Below are 25,979 nucleotides of genomic sequence, written 5' to 3'. Positions count from 1 at the left end.
TCAGGTCTATCTCCAGAGATTATTCAGAGATGATGGTTTAGAGTCACAGAGAGTATTTCATTTTTGTTGTTGTTTTGTGACTTCAATTAAAAAATCTTTACTGTTCGAGAGCTATAAAAACAAGTTATAATTGTGCCTTTCTCTTTATCAGCAGTCATCTGATACTGATTTATTTTCTCATGTACATCATCACCTTATGTTTATCATTCGGTGTGTTGATTGCTTATTGAGGCTTACAGGATAGTCTTGGAAAATCTTCTGTTTGTTGTTTTAGTACAGAATTAAATATAGCTACTAAGAGGAGATGTAGCAATATGTTGGAGAAGAAGATTTAGAGACACAGAAACCTGATCTAGTCATTAAAAACCAGACCATTAAGCTCCAAATTACTGTGTGTCAACCATCTTGGTCACAGAGATCATGCGCGATGGGTGAAAGACGGGACTCCACATGGGACTCCACAGTGTACAATACTGATCATAAAATTACCTTTTGATAACACTTTGAGTGTCAGTGGTGTCATATGTAAAATCAGAATGAAAAACAACATTTACATTTATCTATTCTATATTCTATTTATATTCTATAAATATTAGTAACCTTAACATGGGCTCCTAAATAGCTGATTAAATCAAAACCAAGTGGTGGGAAGGTAGAGGATCACTTTAATGCATTGCATTCACATTGACAACATGGAAGATGAAAAGAAATGAACACCAGGGTCAAGAAAGTTTTTTGGTTTATTATTTGCTACCTTTTTAGCATCAAATCAAACAACACACACAACTTCATATTCAAGGACATCACCAATTCGGTTACAACTCTGTCATCTTATTGACCTTCAGATAGGCTATATAGTTAAAGTGAGAAGGGAAAGAACACATCAGTTATTTTATCATTTGATTCAACCAGTATTTGATAAATGCTTGCTATATTCTTGCATCTAACCCTTCAACTTAAGATTTCTATACTTATATGATGATTCGCACTAATTCTTTTAAGTGTTACATTTTGTGACCTGAAAAATACTAAATAAAATTTAGGAAAAAATGGCGATGGAATATAAAAATGATGTCATTTTAAAGCCAGCTTTCCTTCCTTCCTTCCTTCCTTCCATCCTTCCTTCCTTCCTTCCTTCCTTCCTTCCTTCCTTCCTTCCTTCCTTCCTTCCTTCCTTCCTTCCGTTCTTTCCTTCCCTATTCCTCTGCCTCCTTCCCACTCTCTCCCTCCCCCTCTCTCTTCTCTCTCTCCGCTTTCCCAAACTTCTCAAATAAGTACGTAATAGCTTTAGCTATTTTCAGTCAGCCTAACTGGATGATGATATCATACAGAATGGTTGCTGGAATGAGGTACAGCACTGATTGGCCTCCGGAGTTGAAGTAAAGCTCAGTAACAGGTGATAGAGATTTCCATTTCTCATCACTGATTTTATTTTAGCTTCTCATTTTAGAAGACATCGTTGACTTTAAAACAAAAACAAAATGTTCTTGAAAAACTCGGATCATAGGAAAGAGATTCTGTTTCCTCCGAAGATTTGCCAAATGAGGAATTAATTTTGGTGAAATATTCATTGGTCTTCTAGAAGGTCTTTCAGTTCTTAGAAGTTGGATTCAACTCTCAGCTCTGCTCTTCCCTAGCTGTGGAGCCTTTGATAAGTTGCTTAACAGCTCTGAGCTGACGTTTCATCACCTGGAAATGATATTTAACTCACAGATGGTTGTAAGGGTCGAGACAAGATCATGGCATAAAGCTTGTTAACACAGGGCTAGGTACACAGAAGCTTTCAGTCATGCTGTCAGTATTGGAAAGGAGGGCTAGAGATGTGGCTCAAGTGATAGAGCACCTGCTTACCACACATGAAGCCCTGGGTTCAAACCCACTACCAAAAGAATGAAACTGCAAACAAAATAACCAAAGCAAGAATCCAGCTTGTTTCTGATCTAGTCTCTGCCAGTAAAATAGAAGAACATTTTTTTTCTTTTGCAAATTGAATTAATGCATTAGGAATACTCAGCAAAACACTGCCCACCAGGTTTGCTGACTTTCGTATTTCTGGACTAGACCAATGCATGGCTTTGTGGGATATGTGCATACATATATACACACACATATATGGATATATTCATGTTTTCTTGTGGAATCTAGAGAAAGAGCTAAAGGTAGATGATGAAACTACCTGACACCTTGACCATTCTGGAGAGTGTTTCTGAACCCCTTATTTCCATGGGCACATGGCTGTTTGCCATTTCTTCCATTTGGCTTTCTGCTGCAGGCCACTTGTGAGCTGGTCTAATTGCTACAATTAGCAAAATTAAATGGCTCATTATGTTTTTATACAATTCCACCCACATTGTGCAGTTTTGCTTTAGCATGAGTAATGCTCCAGTAGAGGCTGTTGGTTACAGGCACATTTTCAGAGTCTTTCCATGTGCCCATTTTCAGGAAAGCAACCAGGCGGGACATTTGTGGACAGAAAGGCCTGTGGTGAGCAGGCACCGCCCACAGGTGTCCAGAGAAGAAACGGAGATAGCACCAAGGAGTTCAGATCATTTTACAGCTGGATACAGGTCAGGGTGGGAGACTCAGAAATGGCATAGAGGGAAATGGCTCATCCTTAGAGATGGTAGCACGTGAACACCAATCAGGTGGTAGAAGCTGGTGGAAGCAATGCTTTGGATTGCTTTGGATAAAACATGCGAAGTCATCTGTATCCATCCATGAAATGGGACCAAGGACCACCTCAGTCCTGCTGCACTGTCAGCCCTCACCTTACCCAGCGTCTGAGCTAGATTCTGAAAGACAGCTGGAGCTATTTTTTTTAAAAGGCTTTAAGGAATTCTCCTTAGAAATAGAAAAATGCAGGCATCTCATCTGAGCTTTATATAGAAACAGTCATGGCTAATGGCAAAGATGAGTGGAGAATGTGAGGGAGCATATATTTAGTCTAGAAAATGTTTTATTAGAAAAAAAAGTCTCTGAATTCTTGTCTAAACATTATGTCAGCACTTCCTTCCACTCAGTGACATCATTTGGTACATTTGAAAGTAAATGTGTAACCTTGCACAGACTTTTAGAGATTTTATTTGCTCAATCCAACTAGCTCAGGGATACAAACTTTGTAGTGATACAAAACTATACTATTTAGTTTCTTAAAAGAGTTTTGGGATCCTTAAGAAATGGCCTTCATGATCATTCAAGTTAAGAAGGATGGAATATATATATATATATATATATATATATATATATATATATATATATATGCACACACACTATATATATAATGTGTTGAAATCTTAAAGTCTTGGTTTGTAAACATGGTTGTTTTTGAAATCTGAGTAGGTCAAAGCTTCTTATCACGAAGTTATATGCCAACAACACTACTTTAAATGTATTAATGGGAAGGATATACTTTTTCTTCAGTTACGATTACTAAAGAGTGTATGATTTAAAACACACACGCACACACACCCAATAGTCATTTTAATTTACGCTATTTCCATTCGTGTGTGTGTGTGTGTGTGTGCAAGCCAATCCTAGGGCTTGAAACCAGGGCCTGGGCACTGTCTCTAAGACTTTTTGCTCAAGGTTGGTATTTTACCATTTGAGCCATAACTCCATTTCTGGCTTTTTGGTGATTAATTGGATATAAGACTCTCATGAGATTTTCCTGCCTGGGCTGGCTTTGAACGGTCTTCCTCCAATCTCAGCCTTTTGAGTAGCTAGGATTATAAGTGAGAGACACTGGCACCCAGCTCCCATTCATTCTGAACAATACAGCACTATGACTTCATTTATTTCTAGAGTGAATGGGGCTTTTGGAAACTAATCATAAGTTCATTTACTTTTTTTCTTTAAACTATCTTTGCATTTTTATCTTTTGCTAACACTTGAGTTACATTATCTTGACCTGTTGGTAAGAGAATTTATTACATTTCTGGGGTTAGCAGAATTCATTGTGAATGGATAGTAATGGAGTGTGCGCAAAGTCATTGGTACTGGGTTAGACAATACATAGTTAAGTGATGAAAATGTGCAAAGAGTAGAGGATATCAGTCATTTTAAGGGACCATGCTTTGACATATATAGGAAAAACATTTTTTTCCACTTGAACATTTAAACTCTTAACATAGAAGACCTATAAACGTGTTCAATATAAATATGATGTATTCATAAATATGAGTGCATTTAGAAATTCAAATTTGAAAGAAAAGTGATTCAATTATTTTCCTGTTAGAAAATATCATGTTCCTATGCAAAGAGTGAATGTTAAGAACAGAGCCCCTCTCAAGGGCATCGACATTGAGTTGGCCACAGGAATCCCAGGCTGGGGATAATGAGTTCCCATTTGTCACTCAACTCTTCTGAATTATTCTCTAGTTACTCTCTGTGGAGGGTTCAACATCAGAAGATGTAGGAAACATAAAACATACATATAAAAATTAAATTTTGTTCCTTTGTCCAATGGGAATGTCTCTTTAAATCCTAATACTTTCCTGTCTGGGCCTGTGCCCTTACACAACACTCTGATACATTGTTGTGTTTTGTGAAACCTGAAAGCAAGATGAAATGATTCAATCATGATTTATCTCTGAAGACATGTTTCCTCTATCCTGTGGTTGTAGCTTTTTGAAAGCTGAAATTTATCACTTTCTTATCAAGAACTCATCACTAACTAAAATATAATCTTCAAGTGCGTTGGGTAACAATTTTCATAATACTTGGTAAATGACTGAACAATTCAAAGCTCTTACACCTTCATGTCTGCTAATCTGAGACAAAGACTAGAACATTATCTTTTATTTCTTTTGTAACAGTTTCAACTCTGAACATGTTACCTGTGGGATCAAGTTGAGAAATAACTTCACACTTACATGACTGAAGAGTGAAGGGGCCGGGCCTGGTTGTGGTTATGTTGCTTGACATTATTATACTGTGATTTGTTATCTACTCATGGAGTCAGAGGTCCAGTTCAGCTGAGAAACTCAACTTCCAAAAGACTATCAGTTAAAAGTTGTCTTGGAACTACTGAAGCTAATAACTCATGGTTCTGCACAAACGTGAAGAAATTGCCACGATCATGACTTCTTCTACAGTGGGGCCGGTATGTTTTCCCCATGTGCTGACAAGAACAATGACTTCCTGGAGTTGTTCCAGTGGTTAGGAAATATACCCACATCCCCACAAAAGATTAGGATAGTTTAGTGGAAATCTTGCTTGGAGGATAAAATCATGGCATACAAAGAAATATATCTACTGATAAAAACGGACTTGTCTTAAAAAAATTGCTTTGGGGCTTTGTACCAAAAGGAGTCCTAGATGGAGCCCTCTGTCATTTCCTGTGGCTGTCATTTTGGGGACAGTGGTCTCTGGATGACATATCCATTGTACAGGTGGTGGCTCTAGAACTTGATGATTGTGAGACAGTCCAAATAAGTGGATAATTAGGTGAAACTGTTTTCCTTCTTTTTTTGTTGTTTTTAAAGGTGATTTGACTAATCTTTAATATCATTTCTGTTCATATAAAACCAGGGAAGGAAGTTTAAGATGGCTTCCACTGTGGTCGTTTGTTATAATGGATGGATGAAAGTAATCATTTATACCTTTGTTTTCCTGGGAAACAATGGCCAGTCTTGACAAGCCCTTACTAGATAGACGGCTTCTCTCTTCACCTGATATTCTGATAGCACCCCTGGCCAGGTTCCTGGGGGCACCAACTTGCAAAGTAGGTGATCTTGCAAGAGACAAGTGTTTTCGATCTGCCGAGGCAGGCTGATGATTTTGTGGACTGGTTTCTGACATCCCAATTGATTATGATGCTTAAAGTATTTGAAATGATTTCAGGTCTATAAAAAAAGTGATGAGGCCTATATGTATACCCTATATATTTTTATTACAAAAATATTGAAATAATCCATGAGTTATTCCACTCTGCACCAACTATAAAAAAATACTATCAAAGTTTGACCGGCACTTTTAATGCAACAAAAAGCACCATGACCAAGGACACAGAGAACAGAAAGCAGGGGGCGGTTACTTGCTGGACGGAGGTATTTAAAACCCAGAAGCTTGTTGTAAGAGTGTAACTTTACAGATGATTCAAATACAAATCTTAGCTGAGAGAGTGATAAGCCTTCAATCAGTTCAGAAGGTTTCCACATAACATATTCATAAATGTTCCCATATTAATATTTCCATTCTTACTACAAAGTGTCCCAAAGCCTCTAGAAGACACATCACTTTGACCTTGGACTGGGGAGTGGGTAAATCTGTACACAGTGAATTTGACTGTTCCTTCTCTTGTTTGATTTTATGGGGGCCTCACACCATTTACTTTCCATTGTTTGGGCTTCCATGACAGTTTTGTGGTTGGATGGAATTTGGCACTAGAAAGATGTGGCATAGCATCTTCTGGAATCACACCTGTTCACACACACACAGAGGAAGCCTGGTATTCTACATCGAGAAACAGATCAGGTTCGGGCCCTTCCCCGTGGTTCTGCCTTCACATTCCAAGGTGGAATCAGAATTCTCAATTTGCCCCTCCCCACTCATCCTCTTTGTGCGTGGATTAAAATCTTGTAAGTGAATACTGAATCATGGTAACCACTGAATTTACATCACAAGCTTATCGAGCTCCTTGGTCTTGTTGAAAGCCATACACGTGCTGCATAGGATTTCTGTCATAAAGGATGTTCTCAACTGAAAACTTAACATAACAAATCCTGAAATGTGTAGAACATGAACTGTTCCATTAATATGAATGAATGTGTAGACACACTTGAGTCTGCTGTCCGTTGGATAGCTTTTTCACACATGATAGTAGTTTCCAAGTGAGAAAATGTTTTCTGAATTCCTCTCTAAGCAGTGCTGTTTTATTTCTCCTGGAGTCTTGAGAGATGTAGTCTCTTTATCTTCTTTGTTCTTCTATTCCTGTGGGAATCAGTGCTTTGTATCAAGGAAAATCTCCTAAGCTATTTTGATAGAGGACGTGTGTGTGTGTGTGTGTGTGCGTGTGTGTGACTGATCTATTTATGCAAAAATCAGTTAACTGCATCAAAACACCCTATTGTTTAGAGACAAAATCTTCCATAATAATAGTACCCTCTGATGGATGCACTCCAAGAGGATACTGGGGGAGTGTGATAGGACAGTCATACGAAGCTGCGTGGCCCCTTCAGGTGGAGTAAGAGGCTCTTGGAGCTGCTGGTTGGAAAGGAGACCAGCAGCAGGCAGTCAGCTGACCGAAGAGCAAACCATAATCATGATAATGGTCAAACTAAGAGCATGACAGCTCTGTTGCCCTACTCTAGGATGAAGTGTCATTATTGCCACAGCCCTGCTGTCACCCCTTCCTCTGGACCTCGTGGCTCCTGCAAGTCATTTTGTCTTATAAAGTAGTTTCATATTCCAACCGCTCCTGAATAAGGGCATCATCTTTATACTGTAGCCTTGGGGGAGACGGCGAACATTCGAAGGCTAAAATGGCCTTTCGTAGACTTCGGTCCAACACATGTCTCTCCCACGCTGGGTACCTATTCCTGAACAGGTCAATTTTAATGACGGATTCTTCAATCCGTGGTGGGCGGGAGGATGGGGTGGATGGAGCCGTGGGCCTCACCTGAAAGACAGGGACGCACCCATCCCGCTCTGCGAACTTCTGATCGCGGTCGCTGACCACACTGCGATTGTTGGAGATGGATCGGAGGGTGCTCGTGGCCACCTCCGGAGGCAGAGAGAAGGCAGCCACGGGGTCCTCACAAGCACAGCTCGGTGACTGCCCAAATCTGGGCCCGTTGGGGTGGAAGAAGGCATAGTACATCAGCATAAACACCACGCCGGTTAAGAAGCTGCTGAACACCACGCCCAGCGCCGGGATGGCAAAGGCGTCTGCAATCTGGGGAGCCTTGTAGAGGTACCAAAGCGCGCTCAGGGCTGTGTTTTCCAAAAGGATCACAAAGTAGTACACGAACAGCCTGCAGCGTGTCCTGCCTTCCTTGACGTTGAACCAGCTGAAGATATAGATGATGCCTACCACCATGTCAAACACAATCTCTTCCCATTTGGTGATGCAGAATTCGGTCTCACAGTGGACGATCCAGAAGGTCATGATGCACCAGTGGAGGACGATGAAGATCCCAAAGTACAGCTGGAACACCGAGGCGAAGAGCGCGAACGTGATGACCCTGGCGGCAATGGTGAAGAAGTGCCAGCAGAATTGGATAATGACTGCCATGTAGCTGATGGGTTTCTTGTCGTCTCGAGAGTCTCGCAGGGCCTTCTGGTAGGAGGCCAGGGCCCAAGCCAAGGACACGAGGGAGGCTGCGGCCGTGAAACCTACAAACGCAAACAGGAAGACATCGGTCAAAAGGGAAGGGCAGTGATGGCCCTGAAAGTCAAGTCACCCGGAGCCGGTGGCTTTTGACAGGTTAGCTTTGTCTTCAGCAAAAGCTTTCGGTTTCTTTGCATGTCTGAACTCACAGGTGATCTGAACCCTTGTTTCTCTGAAGTGCCAGATGTATGGAGAAAGTCTGGAGTTGTGAGAACAGCTGCCCCAAAGCAGCGTGAGGTCTAGAAACGGGGGTGAGATTTAGCTTTCTAGATATTTGGTGTAAATAGACCAAGGAGGCACTTTTGTGTAACAGAGAAACTGCTATGGACTGGAGGGTAACAGAACTTGGCCATTGTTCCAACTTGACCACTTAAAACCTGCATTACCTTGGACAGTCACTGAAAATGAGGTTCAATAAAGTGCTCCCTCCAAAGTTCCCTGTGAGCCTGGATATTCTATGCTGAGAAAGACTGGATGGTTTGCTTTCTGTTTCCATGCAAGAATAAATGGAGTTCAGGCCCAACAGACGAAATTCTTTCCTCAACATAAAGGCTGGGGTTCATAGCACAAGGTTGGCATTGCTTTTCTGAGACCTGGGAGTGCGTTTCATCCTAATTGATACTCTCCCTACAGCTTCTGTCTTTCTACTACTTTTTCCTCAAAAGAAGAAATGGAATCACATGGTTGTTCATCCAAATTATATCAAAATCACTCTCAGAAACGTCTCTAATTTTATCATTTATCAGACTCATTTTGTTAGTGTTGCCTCTGAACATCTTCCAGAATTTGTAAATTATTCTCATTGCATCCCTGGATGCTTGTTCCAGCCACCATATCTGGAAGTTCATGCTTGTGGCCCATATGTAGACAGGGCTCCTTTAAAAATGCACCAGCCTAGTGGAGAGCTCTTTTGGAGACTGCCATGTTTACAACAATCAGACTGATGATTTAGTTTACATTAGGAGCTGGACCCAGACTTTACAAGGCCAAGAAAGGACTCATAGATTGTGAAATCCACTTGGCTTTTGCCTCCCGAGATATATTATAAATCATAACCAGGCCATATTCTCCCTTTTTGGCAATAATAGAAAGTACATAGATTGTCAAGTCCTTATAATCGAATTAGTACATTTATCTTTTAAAAATTCTTTAATAGAAAAGTTCTTGTGCTGAGTGTCGGTGGCTCACATTTGTAATCCTAGCTACGTGGAGGTTGAGGTCTGAGGATCACAGTTCGAAGCTAATCCAGGCAGGAGAGCCCATCAGACTCTTCTCTACAATCAACCTCTCAAAAAAGGGAAGTGGAGCTGTGGCTAAAAGTGGTAGAGTGCTAGCCTCAAGCAAAAGCTCAGGGACAGCGCCTAGGCCCAGAGTTCAAGCCCCATGACTGACAAGAGGCGGAGGAGGAAGGAGAGGAGGAGGAGGAGGAGGAGCAGGAGGAGGAGGAGGAGGAAGAGGAGGAAGAGGAGGAAGAAGAGGAGGAAGAAAAGGAGGAAGAAAAGGAGGAGAAAGAAGAAAAGGAGGAGAAAGAAGAAGAGGGAGAAGAAGAGGAAGAAGAAAAGAAAAGAAAAGAAAAGGTTGTCTATCATCTTTGAAAAAAATGACTGTATGGGAAAAGAGTCACAATATCTGACAGAAAAAGACCCATTCAACTCCAGCAATCATTTCTTACTCATCCTTCTTGAGTAAGGTGAACTCCAAAAGTTTTTTATTGATAAAGAAAACATTTTCCAACCACTATTTCTCATACTTCCAGCAAAAATAGTGGGACACCCAATATAAGTACTAGGAATGTCAGGGATTTTTCTGGCCACATGAACATCTTCATTGCTATAAGTGATGGGCAGCTATCTAGGGAGATATTTCTAGGCTCATCAGAGAACCACACACATGTTTTTTCCAATGAAAAACAGAAGCATCAATTATATAGCAAACTCAAGAGTGAATAGAGGAAAGGAGGGACAGTTAAAAATAATAGCAAAATAAGAGGGAAAGAAAAGAAGTGGTAATAGTGATGGGTGAACAATATATTCATGATGAATATCAGATCATAGAGGAAAAGGTAGGGCTATTTTGATTTCAACACCGTTGTATGGTTTAGACGCTCATTCTTGCTTCTTATCTGTACCATTTATAAATTTACAGTCTCTTTTCTTCTCCCTCGATCCCTTTCCACCTTTTCTCCTTCCTCTCTTCCCCTCTCCCTCTTTCCCCCTCTTCCTCCTCTGTCATCTCTCTCTCTTTTGTTCTCTCCCCACCACTTCCCTGTCTCCTTTCTTCTCCCTTCCCTCCTTCCTCTTCCTCTCTCCTCTTTCTACCTCTCTGTATTTTTGAGGTACAATCCAGTTACCCAGACAAACTAACCTAAAACACCCAATCCTCCTTCCTCAGCCTCAGTAGTGCTGAAATTACAGGCATATGCTACAGCCTTTTGAATACACTGTATTCTGCCTTTAAATGAGGCACTAGGGCATTCTTGTGTTGGAATGATAGACCTCAACACCAGCTGCTGCAGGAAACCACTGCATTCCTGGTGCTAAGGCAATAACTGTCTGACCTGACCATGGAAGTCAGTTTCTACCAGTTTGCATAAGAACATGTTACATAGAGATATTTTTCTAAAGCAGTAGGGAAAAAATACAGATTGAACATCTGTAATCCAAAAATTAGAAATTTTAAATGCTTCAAAACTCAAAACTTTTGGAGGATCTCTGTGATAGCACAAATTAAAACTTCTACACTCTCATGGGAGGAGTCACAGTCAAGACACAGCTGCATGAAAAATTCTATGCAGTGACCTTCAGGCACAGGAGGTATATAAGCATAAATAAATTATGTGTTCAGTTCCAGTCCCATCTCTAAGATATACCATTATGTATATCTAAATATTTCTAAATTTGAAAGCAGTCATGAGTATGAAATATTACTGGTTGCAAGCTTTTCAGATAATGTATTCACAGTGTGTAACAAATAGCATCATAAAATTATCTGTTAACTCTAAAAGAATAGAAAATACAGCCTTCCCAATTCCCCTGTCATCTCCACCCCTTCATCTTCAAGTCCTGAATGAATAAACTCACACTGTGTGCCACAGATAGTCTGAGAATTCTAGTTGATTTACTGACAGTAGAAGAAACATCTTGCCTTTTTGTTTTGGAGTACTGTGCGTTGGACCCAAGGTTTTGTACATGATAGGCAGGTGTTCTACCATTCAAACCTTCTGGTTTGTTTGTTCGTTCATTCATTCAGTCATTCATTCACTCAGTGCTAGTCTTGGGGAGTGAACTCCTGGGAACTCTCTCTGAGATTTCTCCGCTCAAGGCTAGTGCCTCTACCATTTGTGTCACAGTTTCACATTCAGCTTTTTGGTGGTCAATTGGAGATAAGAGTTTCATAGACTTTCCTGCCCCGGCTAGCTTTGAACCTCAGTTCTCAGGTCTCATCCTCCTGAGTAGCTAGGATTACAGGCTCTGCTTCTGACACCCAGTGACATCCTTCTGTTTTTGAGACAGAGACTCACTACCTTGGTCTAGATCTGCCTTCCACCCAAGATTTTTGCCTCCAAGTAGTCAGGACTATAGGCAGGTATCTAGTTTCTGTGTTGCTTGCTTTCTAGAAACATATCTTAGAATTAAATAATCTGTAGTGGAGAAGAATTTTATGTCCATCTTGATTCCTCTTCACAACAGCGATACTTACAAGACAATATGTTGTACAACTTGGGGGTTTGGGGGAGGAGGGAAGGTGGGAAAAAAATGAGGGAGGTGGTAACAAGTTAGACAAGAAATGTAATCACTACATTTCATATGTAACTATAACCCTTCTGTACATCACCTTAACAATAAAATTAAATTAAAAAATAAATTCTTGGGCTTGGAATGTAGCTTAGTGGTAGAGTGCTTGCCTAGCATGATGAAGCCTTGGGTTTGATACCTCTGTACCACATAAACAGAAAGAGCCAGAAGTGATACTGTGGCTCAAGGGCTAGAGTGCTAGCCTCGAGCATAAAGAAACCAGGGACAGTGCTCAGGCCCTGAGTCCAAGCCCCAGGACTGGCAAAAAAAAAAAAAAAAAAAATCCTCTGTTTTAGAAAAAAAAAGATTTCCTTTTCTTCATTTGATTATGATTTTCTTTTTATGTCCTGCTTAACAATTTTCATAAGACATGTACATGTTTGAGTAGAAATATGGGGCCATTTTAGAGTGAAGTCCTGCAACACTCCTGTTCTAATCTACTTCCAATAACAAAGTGCCATCAATTACAATAGGTCAATTACAAATTCCTACTTGCCACAGAATGCTTATTTTGCTGTTTATGTAAATAACTTTGAATCTTTCCAGTGCTGAGAAAGATCTTGTCATCAAGGCACGGCCTAATTTTTGGAGAACAGCTCTCTCGACCATCTGATCACAGAGCTCGGAGCACTCCTTAGCTAACAACACATACTTTAATTCTTTTATTTTTTCTTTTTCTTGCATTACTGGGGTTTGAACTCCATCTGTATTCCACCCTCTCTCCATAAGCACTTTCCCCTCCACCTTACAAATGTATAACCAGCTTCTACTATCCCCCAAAGCACCAATCACTTGGTTTAATCTCTTCTTTATTTTAGATGAATCGCTCTATTCCTCTCGTTTCTGGCATCCCCTTTTCTATCTGCTAGTCCTACTGTAATTGCTTAGGATGCAGTGCTGGGCCATCTTCCCTTCTCCGCCTGAGTCTTCCTACTCCTTCTTTGGCTCCAGCGCAGCACACAGCAAATTCCCACCTTGCCTGCTATGCTTTTCTAGTACCAGAGCTATGTGTCTGACTGGTTTTTGTGAGATCTTACCTGGAAGCAATCTGATCGAAGGTGACAACTTTTGTCTTCTCCTGGAAGCAACATGATTCCCCCCTTTATCCCCCCTGTTGTTAATGCAATGCCTTTCTCAGAATGACAGGGAACATGAATTTCCAAGTAAGCTGCCACAGTTCTAAGGACAGGGATTTATGTGCAGCTCAATTGAAATACTACGCCATCAGTCCTCTCAAATCCAGCCTGGTGCTTTGCTCTGTTTCTAGAATGAGTCCACCTAATACAAATGCTTTTCTATCCTCTGCATTCCAGTCCAGATGATCAATCTGACTTTAGATACAACAATTCAATGTCTATAAGGCTGGGATAGTTTAATACCTCTGGAAATATTATAATCTAAGGATTTTGATCTTTAAATCTCTAGGTTAAGAGGGCTACTGCTAACCCCTCTGATGAATTATGAAAGACACTGCTTGTAAGCCAGAGGCTAGTTTCAGAGAGAATGTCTAAGATGCTTGCCGATTTTGACAATAACTTTTCAGAATAAGGGTATGGGTCTCATACTGGGTAGTTAGAAAATTAACACTTCAAAAGGGATTGATGGAAATGAATATCATATAGTCCAAGTGAATGGCAGAGTTTTAAAATTTCTTCCCTCTTTTTCTTCTTTTAGATGCCATTTTCCTTTAGGCTCTCTCTGTTTTTCTCTGCCTTATTTTCTTTTCCTTCTAGCACTTGGTCTGTCCCTTCCATTTCTGCTTTTGCTCTACTGTTCTTCTCCCTTGTTCCTGATCTCCATTTGGATTGTTTTAAAAAAATAAAGTTTATTAAATCATAATATTGTTTGAATTTACCACTTGCATTGAAAGTCAACTAACTTGGGACTACTTTTTAAAAAATAGTTGTATGGATATAATAATGCTTGATATTGTGGATGTCTAACCTCAGAATTGCTCCAAAAACTTAAAGACAGCTCAAAATAAGAAAGAAATCCACCTTATTTAAAGTCTGTATGATAGCCAGAGCTATGTAATCCTTGCTTCTCAAGGGGCTGGGATCTGAGGATAATGGTTCAAAGCCAGTCCAGGTGGGAAAGTCCTTGAGACTCTGGTCTCAATTTAATCACCAAAATTCCAGAAGTGGAACTGTATCTCATGCAGTAGAGCATTAGATTTGAGCATAAAAGCCTGGGGAGAGTGCCCAGACCCAGAGTTCAAACCCCAGGACCAGTACATACACAAAAAAGCCTGTGCAATCATTAGGGACATGTAAATCCAAAAGGCACATTAACATTCTATCTTACCCCACTCAGAATAGCCATGATCAAGAACACAAACTATGAAGATGATGATATAGAAAAAGGACCCTTATAAACTGTTGGTGAAGATGTATATTAGTGCATCCTCTGTGGAAATCAATATGGAGTTTCCTCAAAAAGTTAAAAGTAGGTCAGGTGAGGCAGCTCACACATGTGGCCTTCTTAGTGCTTTTCAAAACTCTGATATGGATGACACAGTGGGTGGTTAGTTACCACCTCAGTGCCATGAAGTCCAAGTGAACAGCAAAGTTTTAGAGACTTAAAGTTCACCAGTCTGAGCAAAAACGTTAACAAGGCCCTATCTCAACAAATGATGTGGGCATGGTGGCATACTGCTGTGATCCCAGGTATGCGGTTGATCATAGGTAGAATTATCATGGTCTGAGGTCAGCCTGGCAAAAAAACTTAAGACACTGAAAGATAACTGAAGCAAATAAAGGGTTGGGGACATTTTCAAGTGGTAGAGCACTTGCTTAGCAAGCTCAAGGACCTGCATTCAAACTCTCATATTGAAAAAAAAAACCTAAAATAGATTTATCATATAACCTGCCATAAACACTCCTGGGCATATATACCTGGAAACATAAGTCAGCACAGAATAAGGACACTCACATACCCCTGTTTACAACAACACTTCTCACAAAAGCTTAGTTCAGCCTAGCTAATCGGCCTATCTGCCCATCAACAGATGACTAGATAATGTGATCTACAATGGGGGTATTACTCAGCTACAAAGAAGAATAAAATCATGTCATTTGCAGGAAAGTGAATGGAACTTGAGATCAAGATGTTAAAAAGAAGAATACAAGTATGAAAATCATAATGTAAGCCATCATTTTCTACTTTAAGTTTTAAAAATGGGAATTAAAAAAGCCAACCAGGTAAATGAATTAAAGTAGATTCTCTTTATTAAGTACCCAGTTTCAAGAATTTTGTTATAGCCACTGAAGATGGACTAAGAGAGTCTTCTGTAGCTATTCATTACTGTAATCTTTTCTCTGAATATTATGGCTTTGCTCCGATTCCAGATTGCTTTAAAGGCTGCTGGTAGCTCCCATTAAATAGACTCTATATTATATCTTTGTCACAAGTAGCCTGTAAACTTCCTCTTTAAGGTAAGTATCTAGGTGCAGTTTTAACAAGAAACATAATTGTTTTTAAAGAAATTCTTTAAATTACAGAAAATTGCAATGTAGCCTATGATTGACAGGGTATGGGGGACTTTGAAGGAGAAAGCTCTATCATCTTAATTTAAATATTCCCTCTAGGAAGTAACAAGCAAAGGGCTAGAATGTCAGATGAAACACTTGGAAATATTATCATCTAAGGGTCCTCTTATTTGGAAACGTTCAGACTATTTCTAGCTTCCAAATGGAAATCTGTTCTTTCTACCAACGTGTTTCCATACCACATACACCGGCCTCTGCCTTCAGAGGCTTAACCAATTTGTAATTCTATTTAATTTTGTGTTTGTTTAATGATTGTGACTTTCCCGAGAGGAAGCCTTTAGGCAATGATAAGTTCCTGTTTTGTCTACCTTTCTAAGTCTTTGCGCATCGCACCGTGTCTGAGAAAAGAGGAGGTAGACCTTACCGAGGGAGGGCGGAGGAAGGGGAGAAGAAAGGAGGAAACGAGGGAAGGGTATTCCAGATGTGCAGGCGAAACAGCGAGCTGCTTAAACGATAGGAGCAAGGGAAGGGCACGGCCTTGCTCCGCTCCGGGCGGGACGAAGGCTGCGGCCTCGGCGGCGCCCTGGCCTCCTGGCACGGCCCAACTCGAGCCCCGGAGAAAGGACGGTTGGGTGATGGGTTAAAAGTGCACCAGCGTGTGCATAACACACGAGCACCCTGAGCAGGGGCGACACTGACATCTTCCGAGGCCCCCACCGGGGCACCCGCCTCACCTCACCTCACCCGGTACCCAGGGCTCCGCTTCTGCCCGTCGGCTTTTGTGACTCTTTCTTAATAGTCATTAAGGCCGTAAAGCTGGGAAGCCGTAAAGCAGCGCTCTTGTCTCACGACACTAGCCTGGAAAGCTGCTCTCAGGGTACTCACTTCCAGGTGCTCATCCTTCTGTTTTCCACTAAAATGCCATCCATTTCCTCACACGACACTGCCAGCTCCGTCCCTCAGCATACCGGCTCTCTCTCTCTCTCTCTCTCTCTCTCTCTCTCTCTCTCTCTCTCTCTCTCTCTCTCTGTGTATGTGTGTCTGTCTGTCTGTCTGTCTGTCTGTCTGTCTCTCTCTCTCTCTCTCTCTCTCTCTCTCTCTCTCTCTCTCTCTCTCTCTCTCTCTCTCTCTCCTTGGTGCTTGAACTAAGGACTTGAATGTGGTTCCTGAGCTCTCTCTCTCATTCTCTGTCTGTCTCTGCCTGTCTCTGTCTCTCTATCTTTCTCAAAGCTAGTGCTCTACCACTGGAGACATAGCTCTAATTCCATATTTTTTGGTTGTTACTTGGAGATAAAAGTCTCATGATCTTTCCTGCCCAGGCTGGCTTCAAACTGAGTCTCAGTCTCCTGAGTAGCTAGTATTACAGGTGTCAGCCATCTGTGCCTGGCTTTTAAAGTATTCTCATACAAACAGCTTGGGAATGGATGATTTATCTGAGAATCCTCCTGGACTATGGAGCTAAGATTATCAGATGACTATTCATAACACATACAGTCTTTCATACACACCATACTTTTTGTTTCTTTAAATGCAGTCCCTAAACAAATAATGAGCAAAGAAAATAATGATGTTCATAATATTAATTTCTTGTAGCCAAGAAATTTTATAGTTTCCTTAGAGCATTTGAAGTTTCATGGTCATAGATAAATGAAGAAGGAAGAAGTAATATTGGGCCTTGCTTTGGGTACAGTGATGTGCTTGGTACCACACTCTTGCATCTTTATCTACTTGAAATGTAATGAAAAATTTTGAGGTAACTATGTATGTATATGTATGTATACATATATTTATATGTATGTATGCGTATATTTATTTATTTATTTGCAAATGGAGAACTAGGACAGAATCCAGGTTAAATAACTCGTCCAAGTTCCTACACTCAGGGAGGAAGACAGGCACCAGAACTCTGAGATGCCATTACTCTCGTCACTCCAGTCATTCTGGTGAGCTGGGTTCTAATAACTATGATGACTTCTCCAATCTTCCACAATCCAGATTCATGGATGTGGACCAGTAGCAAGGTGGCAAACTGAGGATGGCTGGGAGGTTCTTTAACCGAATGCCACCACTCCAAGCGTCTGATTGAATGGGTTCCCATTCCTTTCACTTTTCTGGCCCCACAGAAACTGTGCTTGTCCCAAGCCAGAGGAGTCCATTGGGGAATCTTTTCACAAAATTGATTAGAATACAATCTCCTGGAGGAAAGCCATGCGTTTCTCCTTCTCATGTGTTCTGATCTACTAAAATAGCCCTCCCAGCCTTCCTGAATTTTCACATGGGGAAACGTTGCCAATTCAAGTCAAATCCTGTGATATTCACAGAATGAGAATCCAGAACCAGAATGGTGTCCCATTGCCTCAGCATGTTTAGAATTCCTCTTTTAGCTACAAGCAGAAAAGCAGTAGATCCAATATGACTATAATTGTATCAGTTAGTTACTTGATTCAAAGCAATATTGGAAACATGTGATGATCTCTGTTCTCAAATCTTTGCTGGGTGAGGCTAAGGTGAAGAAGGTAACATAAGGTAACATAAGGTTCACCACATGGAGATGTTCTCAGTCTCCCTGAACTGACACCATTTAATCTCTGTTTTGAACCATGTAATAGTTCTGATTAAAATATTTAAATTCTGTAACATGTTTAGGTTTTCTAGGGATATTCATTCTTTTTGTAATCCATTCTGAGGATTTAAACTTCTTTGCAAGGCAAATTTTAAGGCTGCTAAGGAGATGATAAGAGAAACACTAAATGAAAAATGGTGAGAATCTTAATATGAAAGTAGTTGAGAAATGTCATGAGAAGCAAAATGTCTCTTCTCTCTCTCTCTCTCTCTCTCTCTCTTTTTTTTTTTTTTTTTGCTAGTCCTGGACCTTGGACTCAGGGCCTGAGCACTGTCCCTGGCTTCTTTTTGCTCAAGGCTAGCACTCTGCCACTTGAGCTACAGCGCCACTTCTGGCCATTTTCTATATATGTGGTGCTGGGGAATCGAACCCAGGGCTTCATGTATATGAGACAAGCGCTCTTGCCACTAGGCCATATTCCCAGCCCCAATGTCTCTTCTCTTTAACAAATATGAAGCATTATTTTCTTATGATGGGAAATGAATTCACAGTCTCATGTTGCTCTATCATTTTTTTTTTACTTAAAAATTAAACCTTATAGAAAAGGTGATGTACGGAGGGGGTACATAATAAGGTAATGAGTACATTTCTTGTCTTATTTATTACACCCTCCGTCATTTTTCTTTCCCTTCACTAGTTCAGATAAGCATATATACAATATCCAGTGTACCAAAATCATATACAATGACCACAGGGGGAACTTTCCGTCAAAGGAAATTCACCTAGCATGTTAAACATAACTCTATCATTTTTTAAAATGAGCTTTTTGTTAAAACATATTTCAAGAAGATCAACATTTTGTATGTGGGAATTTAAAACCATCTAAACAATACTTTCTCTTGGGAACAAGTCTGTATGTTAAAGGCAATAAATCACTGTTCTTTAAATAATATTCCATGCTACATGGCTAAATTTACATGGAAAACAAATGATTATATAAAACAGTAGTTGAAAGACATAAAACAAGAAATAACCTGAGATTCCAATAAAATTAAATTTTAGAGTAATGTATTTTCCATTCCAGTTTTTAAACTACTGCATGATTTTTCTCCTGTGGTATCTTGAAGTGGGGTGAAATGAAGCAAAATAAAGAGGGACGCATGACAGAGGCCAGAAAGTAGGAATGTATTCCCTCTCACCTGTCAAAAAGAGATATGACTAGACAGTAGTTGGACAATGGTCATTTAAAGATCCTGACCTGAAATGACTCTTTCCATATCACTGAAATTTCTACATTTATTACCATTTATTTTCACAACATAAGTTCTTACGTTTTTACCCATTTTACAGATGAAGAAACTGAGACTTTGGTAAAATAATATTACCCAGAATGTAGCAAGCTTTATCTTTATGTAGCTAGATAGATATTTTGGACTTAGTAAGCCATTTGGGCCTATTCATGACATTTGACTTTAACACTACAGAGAAAAAGCCATCATTGACAATACTAAAATGAAAAAAACCCAACAACTTGGTAGTGGATTTTATCTGCCCCATGAGCCTTTGTTTCCTGTCTCTCTATCTAACATGAAGACTCGTTTCTAACTCTCACGATACTGCCACATTTCTGACTTTAATTCCTTATATGCATAAAACATCTGAGGGTAATTATAAAACCTGGTGTCTTTGCAAAAACTTCTTAGTGTAGTTTTAGGTGGTGTGCATCTTCCTGGAATCTCAGAGGCACTTCAACTAGCTAACCAATCAACCCACCCAAAGGAAATCTCTCCATGTGAGCTTATCTCATACAGAGAATGGATTTGGAGAATGATTAAACCTTTTGAAGGTTGGCTCATTGCCCCTAACAGTATTGGATTTGGAGCACAAATGGCACCCCTCTGTCCACTTCATCATTTGAAAAGAAGCTGATAGACCTTTGCTGAATGACAAGATAAGGTGGCCTGTGGGTTCAAGTTGGTCCCTTGCATGCTCTATGCTTCCCCTGGGCTTGCCGAAATGCTGCTGGTGTCTCCACCCAGCCTGGCCCTGACTGTGCCAGTCCAAATGTCTGAGTTCAAATCATTTTGCTCCTCCCTCTCATACACTACCAAGGTGCCTTTGCAGTCTGTCATGCATGGGAATTCAATGGCCCACCTGCCACAAATCACCCACTAGGTCACCAGTCCTGACAGTTACTGGCATATACAGAAGGATATGTAACGCACTGTGTCCCTGAGAGAGTGATGGCATCTGGGTCCTGGAGTATGTAATCAAATGTTAATTCTGATGAGGACTGTTTAATCACCCACAGTCAGAATCATTCATGCTTAGAGGACTTGGCAGGGGACTCAGGAGATGGGAAATAGTGGTACTAACTCTGTCTTACAAATTAGGAGCAGGGTAGCTAGTTCAGAATATTCGTGATGAAGAAACTCTCCAGTTTGATATGATCCCATTTATCTAGTCTTTCTTTTATTTGTTATGATTCTGGATCTTTACTTAGGAAGTTTGGACCTGTTCTAAAGAGTCCTAGTGTTTCTCCTATCCCTTGCTGTAGTATTTTCAGGTATCTGATCTTACACTGAGGTCTTGGATCTATTTGAGATTGATTCTGGTGCAGGGTGATATATAAGACTCTACCATAAAATTTCTGCATGTGTATAGTCAATTCTGCCAGCACTATTTGTTGAAGAGGCTGTTTTTCTTCCATCCTATGTTTTTGGCTCCCTTACCAAACACTAGGTGATTATAGATCTGTGAGTTCATTTCTGGGGCTTCTATTCCATTGGTCCTCAGGCCTATTCTTGTGCCAATACCAAACTGTTCTTATTAGTATGGCTTTTTAATAAAGTTCTATGTTTGGTATTGACATTCCTCCAGCACTGAGTTTCTGCATGGTAAAGGACATGATGTGCAAGCGAAATAGAAAGCCCACAGAATGGGAAAATATCTTTACTAGCAATGCTTCAGATAGGTGCCTCATATCTAAAACATACTTAGAGCTCAAAAAAATTAAACTCCCCCCAAAGAAATCCTCAAAGAAACAACAACTCAATAAGTGGGCTATGAACACTTAGAGACGTCTCAGAAGAAGAAATAAGAATGGGCAATAGACACATGAAGAGATATTGGACATCTATGGCCATAAAAGAAATGCAAATCAAAACAACATTGAGATTCCACTTCATCCCAGTTAGAATGACCATTATCAAGAAAACTAACAATAAGAGATGCTGGTGGGGATGTGGCCAAAAGGGAACCCTACTACATTGTTGGTGGGAGTGTAAACATGGTCAACCACTGTGTAAAGCAGCATGGAGGTTCCTCAAAGGAACAAACATAGAGCTTCCCTATGGCCTAGAAATCTCACTCCCGAGTATTTATCCAAATGACTACAAACCAGGCCACATTAAAGCACAATCATGTTCATTTCAGCACATTGTTTACCATAGTTAAAATACGGAATAAATCCAGATGCACCTCAATGGATGAATTGATCAAGAAAATGTGGTACATAGACAGAAAAAATGACATTGCCCCTTTCATAAGGAAATGGAAATACTTGGGAAAAATATGCTAAATGAATTAAGCCAGACCCAAAGGAACATGATTTACATGGTTTCCTTCATTTGTAATAATTAGAATGTACCTATAAATCTATAAGTAAACCCAATGGATAGTAAAAGACAAATACTTAGACTTGGACATGATTAATTAAACAGCACTCAATAGTCACACAGTGAGAACAAAGGAGAGGATCACAAGGGCTCAATATCTATGTGCATACGATCATACAAAATGATCTTAACAAAAGGAACTCCAAGAAATGGAAACAAGAGATTTTAAAAAATGTATTAAAAATTTATTGTCAAAGTGCTGTACAGAGGGGTTATACAGAGGGGTTCATATGTAAGGCAGTGAGTACATTTCTTATCAAACTTGTTACCTCCTCCCTCATTTTTACCCCACCTTACCCCCTCCCCAAGCACCTTCCCTTGAGTTGTATAGTTTGTTTACAGCATATTGTCTTGCAAGTATTGCTGTTACCCTTTGTCTCTCCATTTTGATGTTCCCCTTCCCTTCCCTAGTCCTGATAAATGTATATATGATACCTAGGGTACCAAAATCAGTTACAGTGACCTCAGGGGTGAAACTACTGGGAAGAAAGACAAAAGAAAATGGCATGATTTCACATGGAACATCAAAAATAACAATAATGATAAACCACTTATTTCCGTAACTTGGAGTTGAATTTGCTTAGCATCATCTTATGTGATCATATGTACATAGCTATTGAGCTATTGTGGTCATCTGCTAGGACTATCCTAGACATGTATCAATTATTACCAATGAGGGAAACCATAGAGTCTATGTTTCTCTGGGTCTGGTTCACTTCCCTTAGTATGACTTTTTCCAAGTCTTTCCATTTCTTTATGAATGGGGCAATGCCATTCTTTCTGAGAGAAACATAGAATTCCATTGTGTATATGTACCATATTTTCTTGATCCATTCATCTACTGAGGGGCATCTGGGTTGGTTCCATATTTTAGTGGTAGTAAATTTTTCTGTGATGAGCATAGTTGTGATAGTGGCTTTAATGTGGTCTTGCTTGTAATCCATTGGGTAAATGCCCCAAAATGGGGCTGCTGGGTCATAGGGGAGCTCTATGTTTAGCCTCTTGGCCATTCTCACTTCCATAAGAGGTTTTTTTATTGTCCTGTTTGAGGTTCTCCCTACCTTCCTTTGGTTTATTCCATTTTGTCATCAGTTTTTAAATTTTCTGCACAGTTTTGTATATAAGTTTATGTGATTTGGGGAGGGAAAGGGGAAGCACAGAAAGAGTGGGACAAAAAAAATGAACCAATTCAACAATGATACTCACTAGACACTATGTTGGGAATGAATTATACAACTTGTGGGTTAGGGAAGTTGAGAGGGGAAAAACTGGGAGAGAATGAGGGAGGGAGTGACACTGTTCAAAAAGGTATGTACTTATGACCTGACTTATGTAACTGTAACTCTTCTGTATACCACTCTTACAATAAAATTTAAACAATTTACAAAGGATTATCCATGATACCACAGGTGGCACATGTATTTGTGTTTCATGATATGAGCACAAAGCTCTTTCCTAGTAGGAGAGCTGCGAGTATGATCAAAGGAAGCTCTGCCCAGAGAGGAAGATGGAAGAGTGTCTTCTAGGAGAATTTTCATGGCACTGACCATGGAGGGTACACAGTGGTGGAAACCCATGGAGGCCTGCACAGAGGTACCTACAAACCCCCTCTGGTTTGCATCCAGAAGGTCGGGACTTACATTCTTTTTTTTTTGCCAGTCCTGGGGCTTGGCCTCAGGGCCTGAGCACTGTCCTGGCTTCTTTTTGCTCAAGGCTAGCACTCTGCCACTTGAGCCACAGCACCACTTCCGGCTTTTTCTATATATGTGGTGCTGAGGAATCTAACCCAGGGCTTCATGTATACGAGGCAAGCGCTCTTGTCACTAGGCCACATTCCCAGCCCTGGGACTTACATTCTTGCATTCTCTCTCTTTTCTCCTCTTCCCTCAATTGTTTGCTATTGCTCATGTTTATTGAGCACCCACTAAGTGTCAGACACTGAGGATACAAATGCAGTTTCCCTGGAGGACCTGAAGACTCAGCATGGGAGACAGCTATGCATTTGTAACACATAATCACCACACAGTGAACAGGGTGTAGCAAAGACATAATAGACGGGTTGATACAGAGGCTTAGAATGAAAAGGCAACTCAAGGGGAAAGAGGGTACTGCCAGAGTATGAAGGTGCAGCTGGGACTAGGATTGGTGTGCTTGAGGAGATGGAGGGAGATAGCCAGAAGAAAGTAGCGGTCATGTCTATGAGTTCCCAGACCTCACCCTGGTGACCATGACACTTACGGCAGCCATCTGGCAAGGTGTATACTGTCTCTGAAGGGGCAGAGTGAACCTGGGTGAGAGAATTGAGCCTAGCAGAAGCAGGAGGCATTGTGCTGTATACTTGGGGTGGGAAAAGCATGTGAGCAAGGTGCTAAAGGACTCAGGCTTACTGGCTATGTATCTCTAAGGGCTACTTGGTTTTTCCCATTCATCACAGAGTTTAGTGAGAATCAGTCCCCAGGGTGTTTATTACCATTCAGACAGTACATGACTCAAAATGGCTCTGCATTTTGCAGAGTGATGCACATTTGGTAGAAATCATGCCTTCTCATTTCCATCTTTCCTCAGCTAGTGATATGCACTCGATTCTTCTTTTGTGATGCTACATATGGCCCAAGCCCTAGTTCTGAGTCAGCTAGAGGATGAAGAGAGGGGACCTCTGCATGTGTGGTGTCTGCATGGTGCCGCGTCAGCCTCCTGCGTTTGCTGTTGACGATGGGTCTGTTGAGATGTCAAGGGAGCTCATGGTTTTTGTGAGTAGAAAACATGCTCTATGCATATCAGCCACTCCAAATCCTACTTCTGGTCTTAATTTTATCTCCTTGGGAGGGGACAAAATGTACTTTTAAACTTTTGTGTATCTTTGCTTTCACATCTGTGGTACAATCAACAGAACAAAGATTTTCTTCCTCTGAGGAGTTTATAAACTTTTTTGGGGGGGATAGGATAGCCTTTTCTTTTCTTTTTTGTAGTAGTGGTCATGAGGTTTGAACTCGTGCTCCTTTGGCTGTTAATCTACCAACTGAGCCATGCCTCTAGTCCTGATTATTGCTAGTTATTTTGGTGTTAAAGCCTTGTGGACTTTCTCTCCAGGCTAAATTTGAACCTTGATCCTGGGAGGCATGAATCACTGGGGCCCTGCCAGGACAACATTTTTAAAAGTCACTTGAAGTGGCTGGAGAAATACTTGCATTATTTGATTATGTAGTATATATTTTATTTTATTTGGATGCAATTGGTAGAAAGGGTAGGGCATACATTTTGTGATGGGTGTGCCCTGGAGTATCCATGACAGTGTGTCCACAGGAGATAAGGGATGAAGACTGAAGGTGGGCAGGGGCATCCTCTAGGCTGGAACCCCAGATTAAATAAAAGATAGGGAGAGGAGAGAGCTCCATTGCACTCACATTCTCTATTTCTGCTTCCTGATGGCATGAACTGAGCTGCTCTGCCCTGCCATGTCCTCTACACTTTGCCTTTTAGGATTGAAACCTCAGAAACCCTGAGAAAAATAAATCCTTCCTCAGATATTTGTCACAGTGATAAAAAACTCTAGCACAACTTTGTAACTGACTTTGCAGAGAAATATGAGACAGGAGCTGGTTTGGTGACTCTATCTTAGGAGATTCCAGATCCTCAGGATTTTCTTGAATTGTATACAAGCAAAAAGGCAGCAGGCTAGGGTTTCTGGCTAACTGATGTGTGGCTTATAACATAGGGGTCACCCATGGTGCCCTTTTGAGGATTGGAGAGAAAGTAGTGAAAGAATGATGTAAGCTGGGTGCTGGTGGCTCATGCCTGTAATCCTAGCTACTCAGGAGGCTGAGATCTAAGGATCACAGTTCAAAGCCAGCCCAGGCAGGAAAGTCCATGAGACTCTTATCTCCAATTAAGCACCAGAAAACCAGAAGTGGTACTGTAGCTCAAAGTGGTAGAGCACTAACCTCTTGCTGAAGACCTCAGGGACAGAGCCCAGGCCCAGAGTCCAAGTTCCATAACTGACAAAAGGAAAGTGAAAGGAAGGATTTAGGTATGGGGAATGGCTATGAAAGACACCAAAGAAAGAAAGGTTACCCACAATGGCGCTAAGTCCATGGACTGTAATGGATGCTTCCATTGTCTATTGTTGAT

General features: G+C 40.7%; 1 protein-coding gene across 1 annotated transcript in view; it reads right to left on the bottom strand.

Moving 5' to 3' along the window:
• Window positions 1-6,998: 6,998 nt before the first annotated feature.
• The window catches only part of Xkr4 (XK related 4), a 390,630-nt gene continuing 371,649 nt past the window's right edge, over window positions 6,999-25,979 (bottom strand). Inside the window, exon 3 of the mRNA XM_048358754.1 lies at window positions 6,999-8,334. Coding sequence (XP_048214711.1) covers window positions 7,388-8,334 — 947 coding nt within the window. The 3' untranslated portion in view covers window positions 6,999-7,387. The remainder of the gene's footprint in view (window positions 8,335-25,979) is intronic.

This window comes from Perognathus longimembris, chromosome 12, assembly GCF_023159225.1.
Source record: "Perognathus longimembris pacificus isolate PPM17 chromosome 12, ASM2315922v1, whole genome shotgun sequence".
NCBI classification, from domain to species: domain Eukaryota; kingdom Metazoa; phylum Chordata; class Mammalia; order Rodentia; family Heteromyidae; genus Perognathus; species Perognathus longimembris.
Note: the sequence above shows the minus strand (reverse complement) of the source record. Positions and strands in the feature narration are given on the sequence as shown.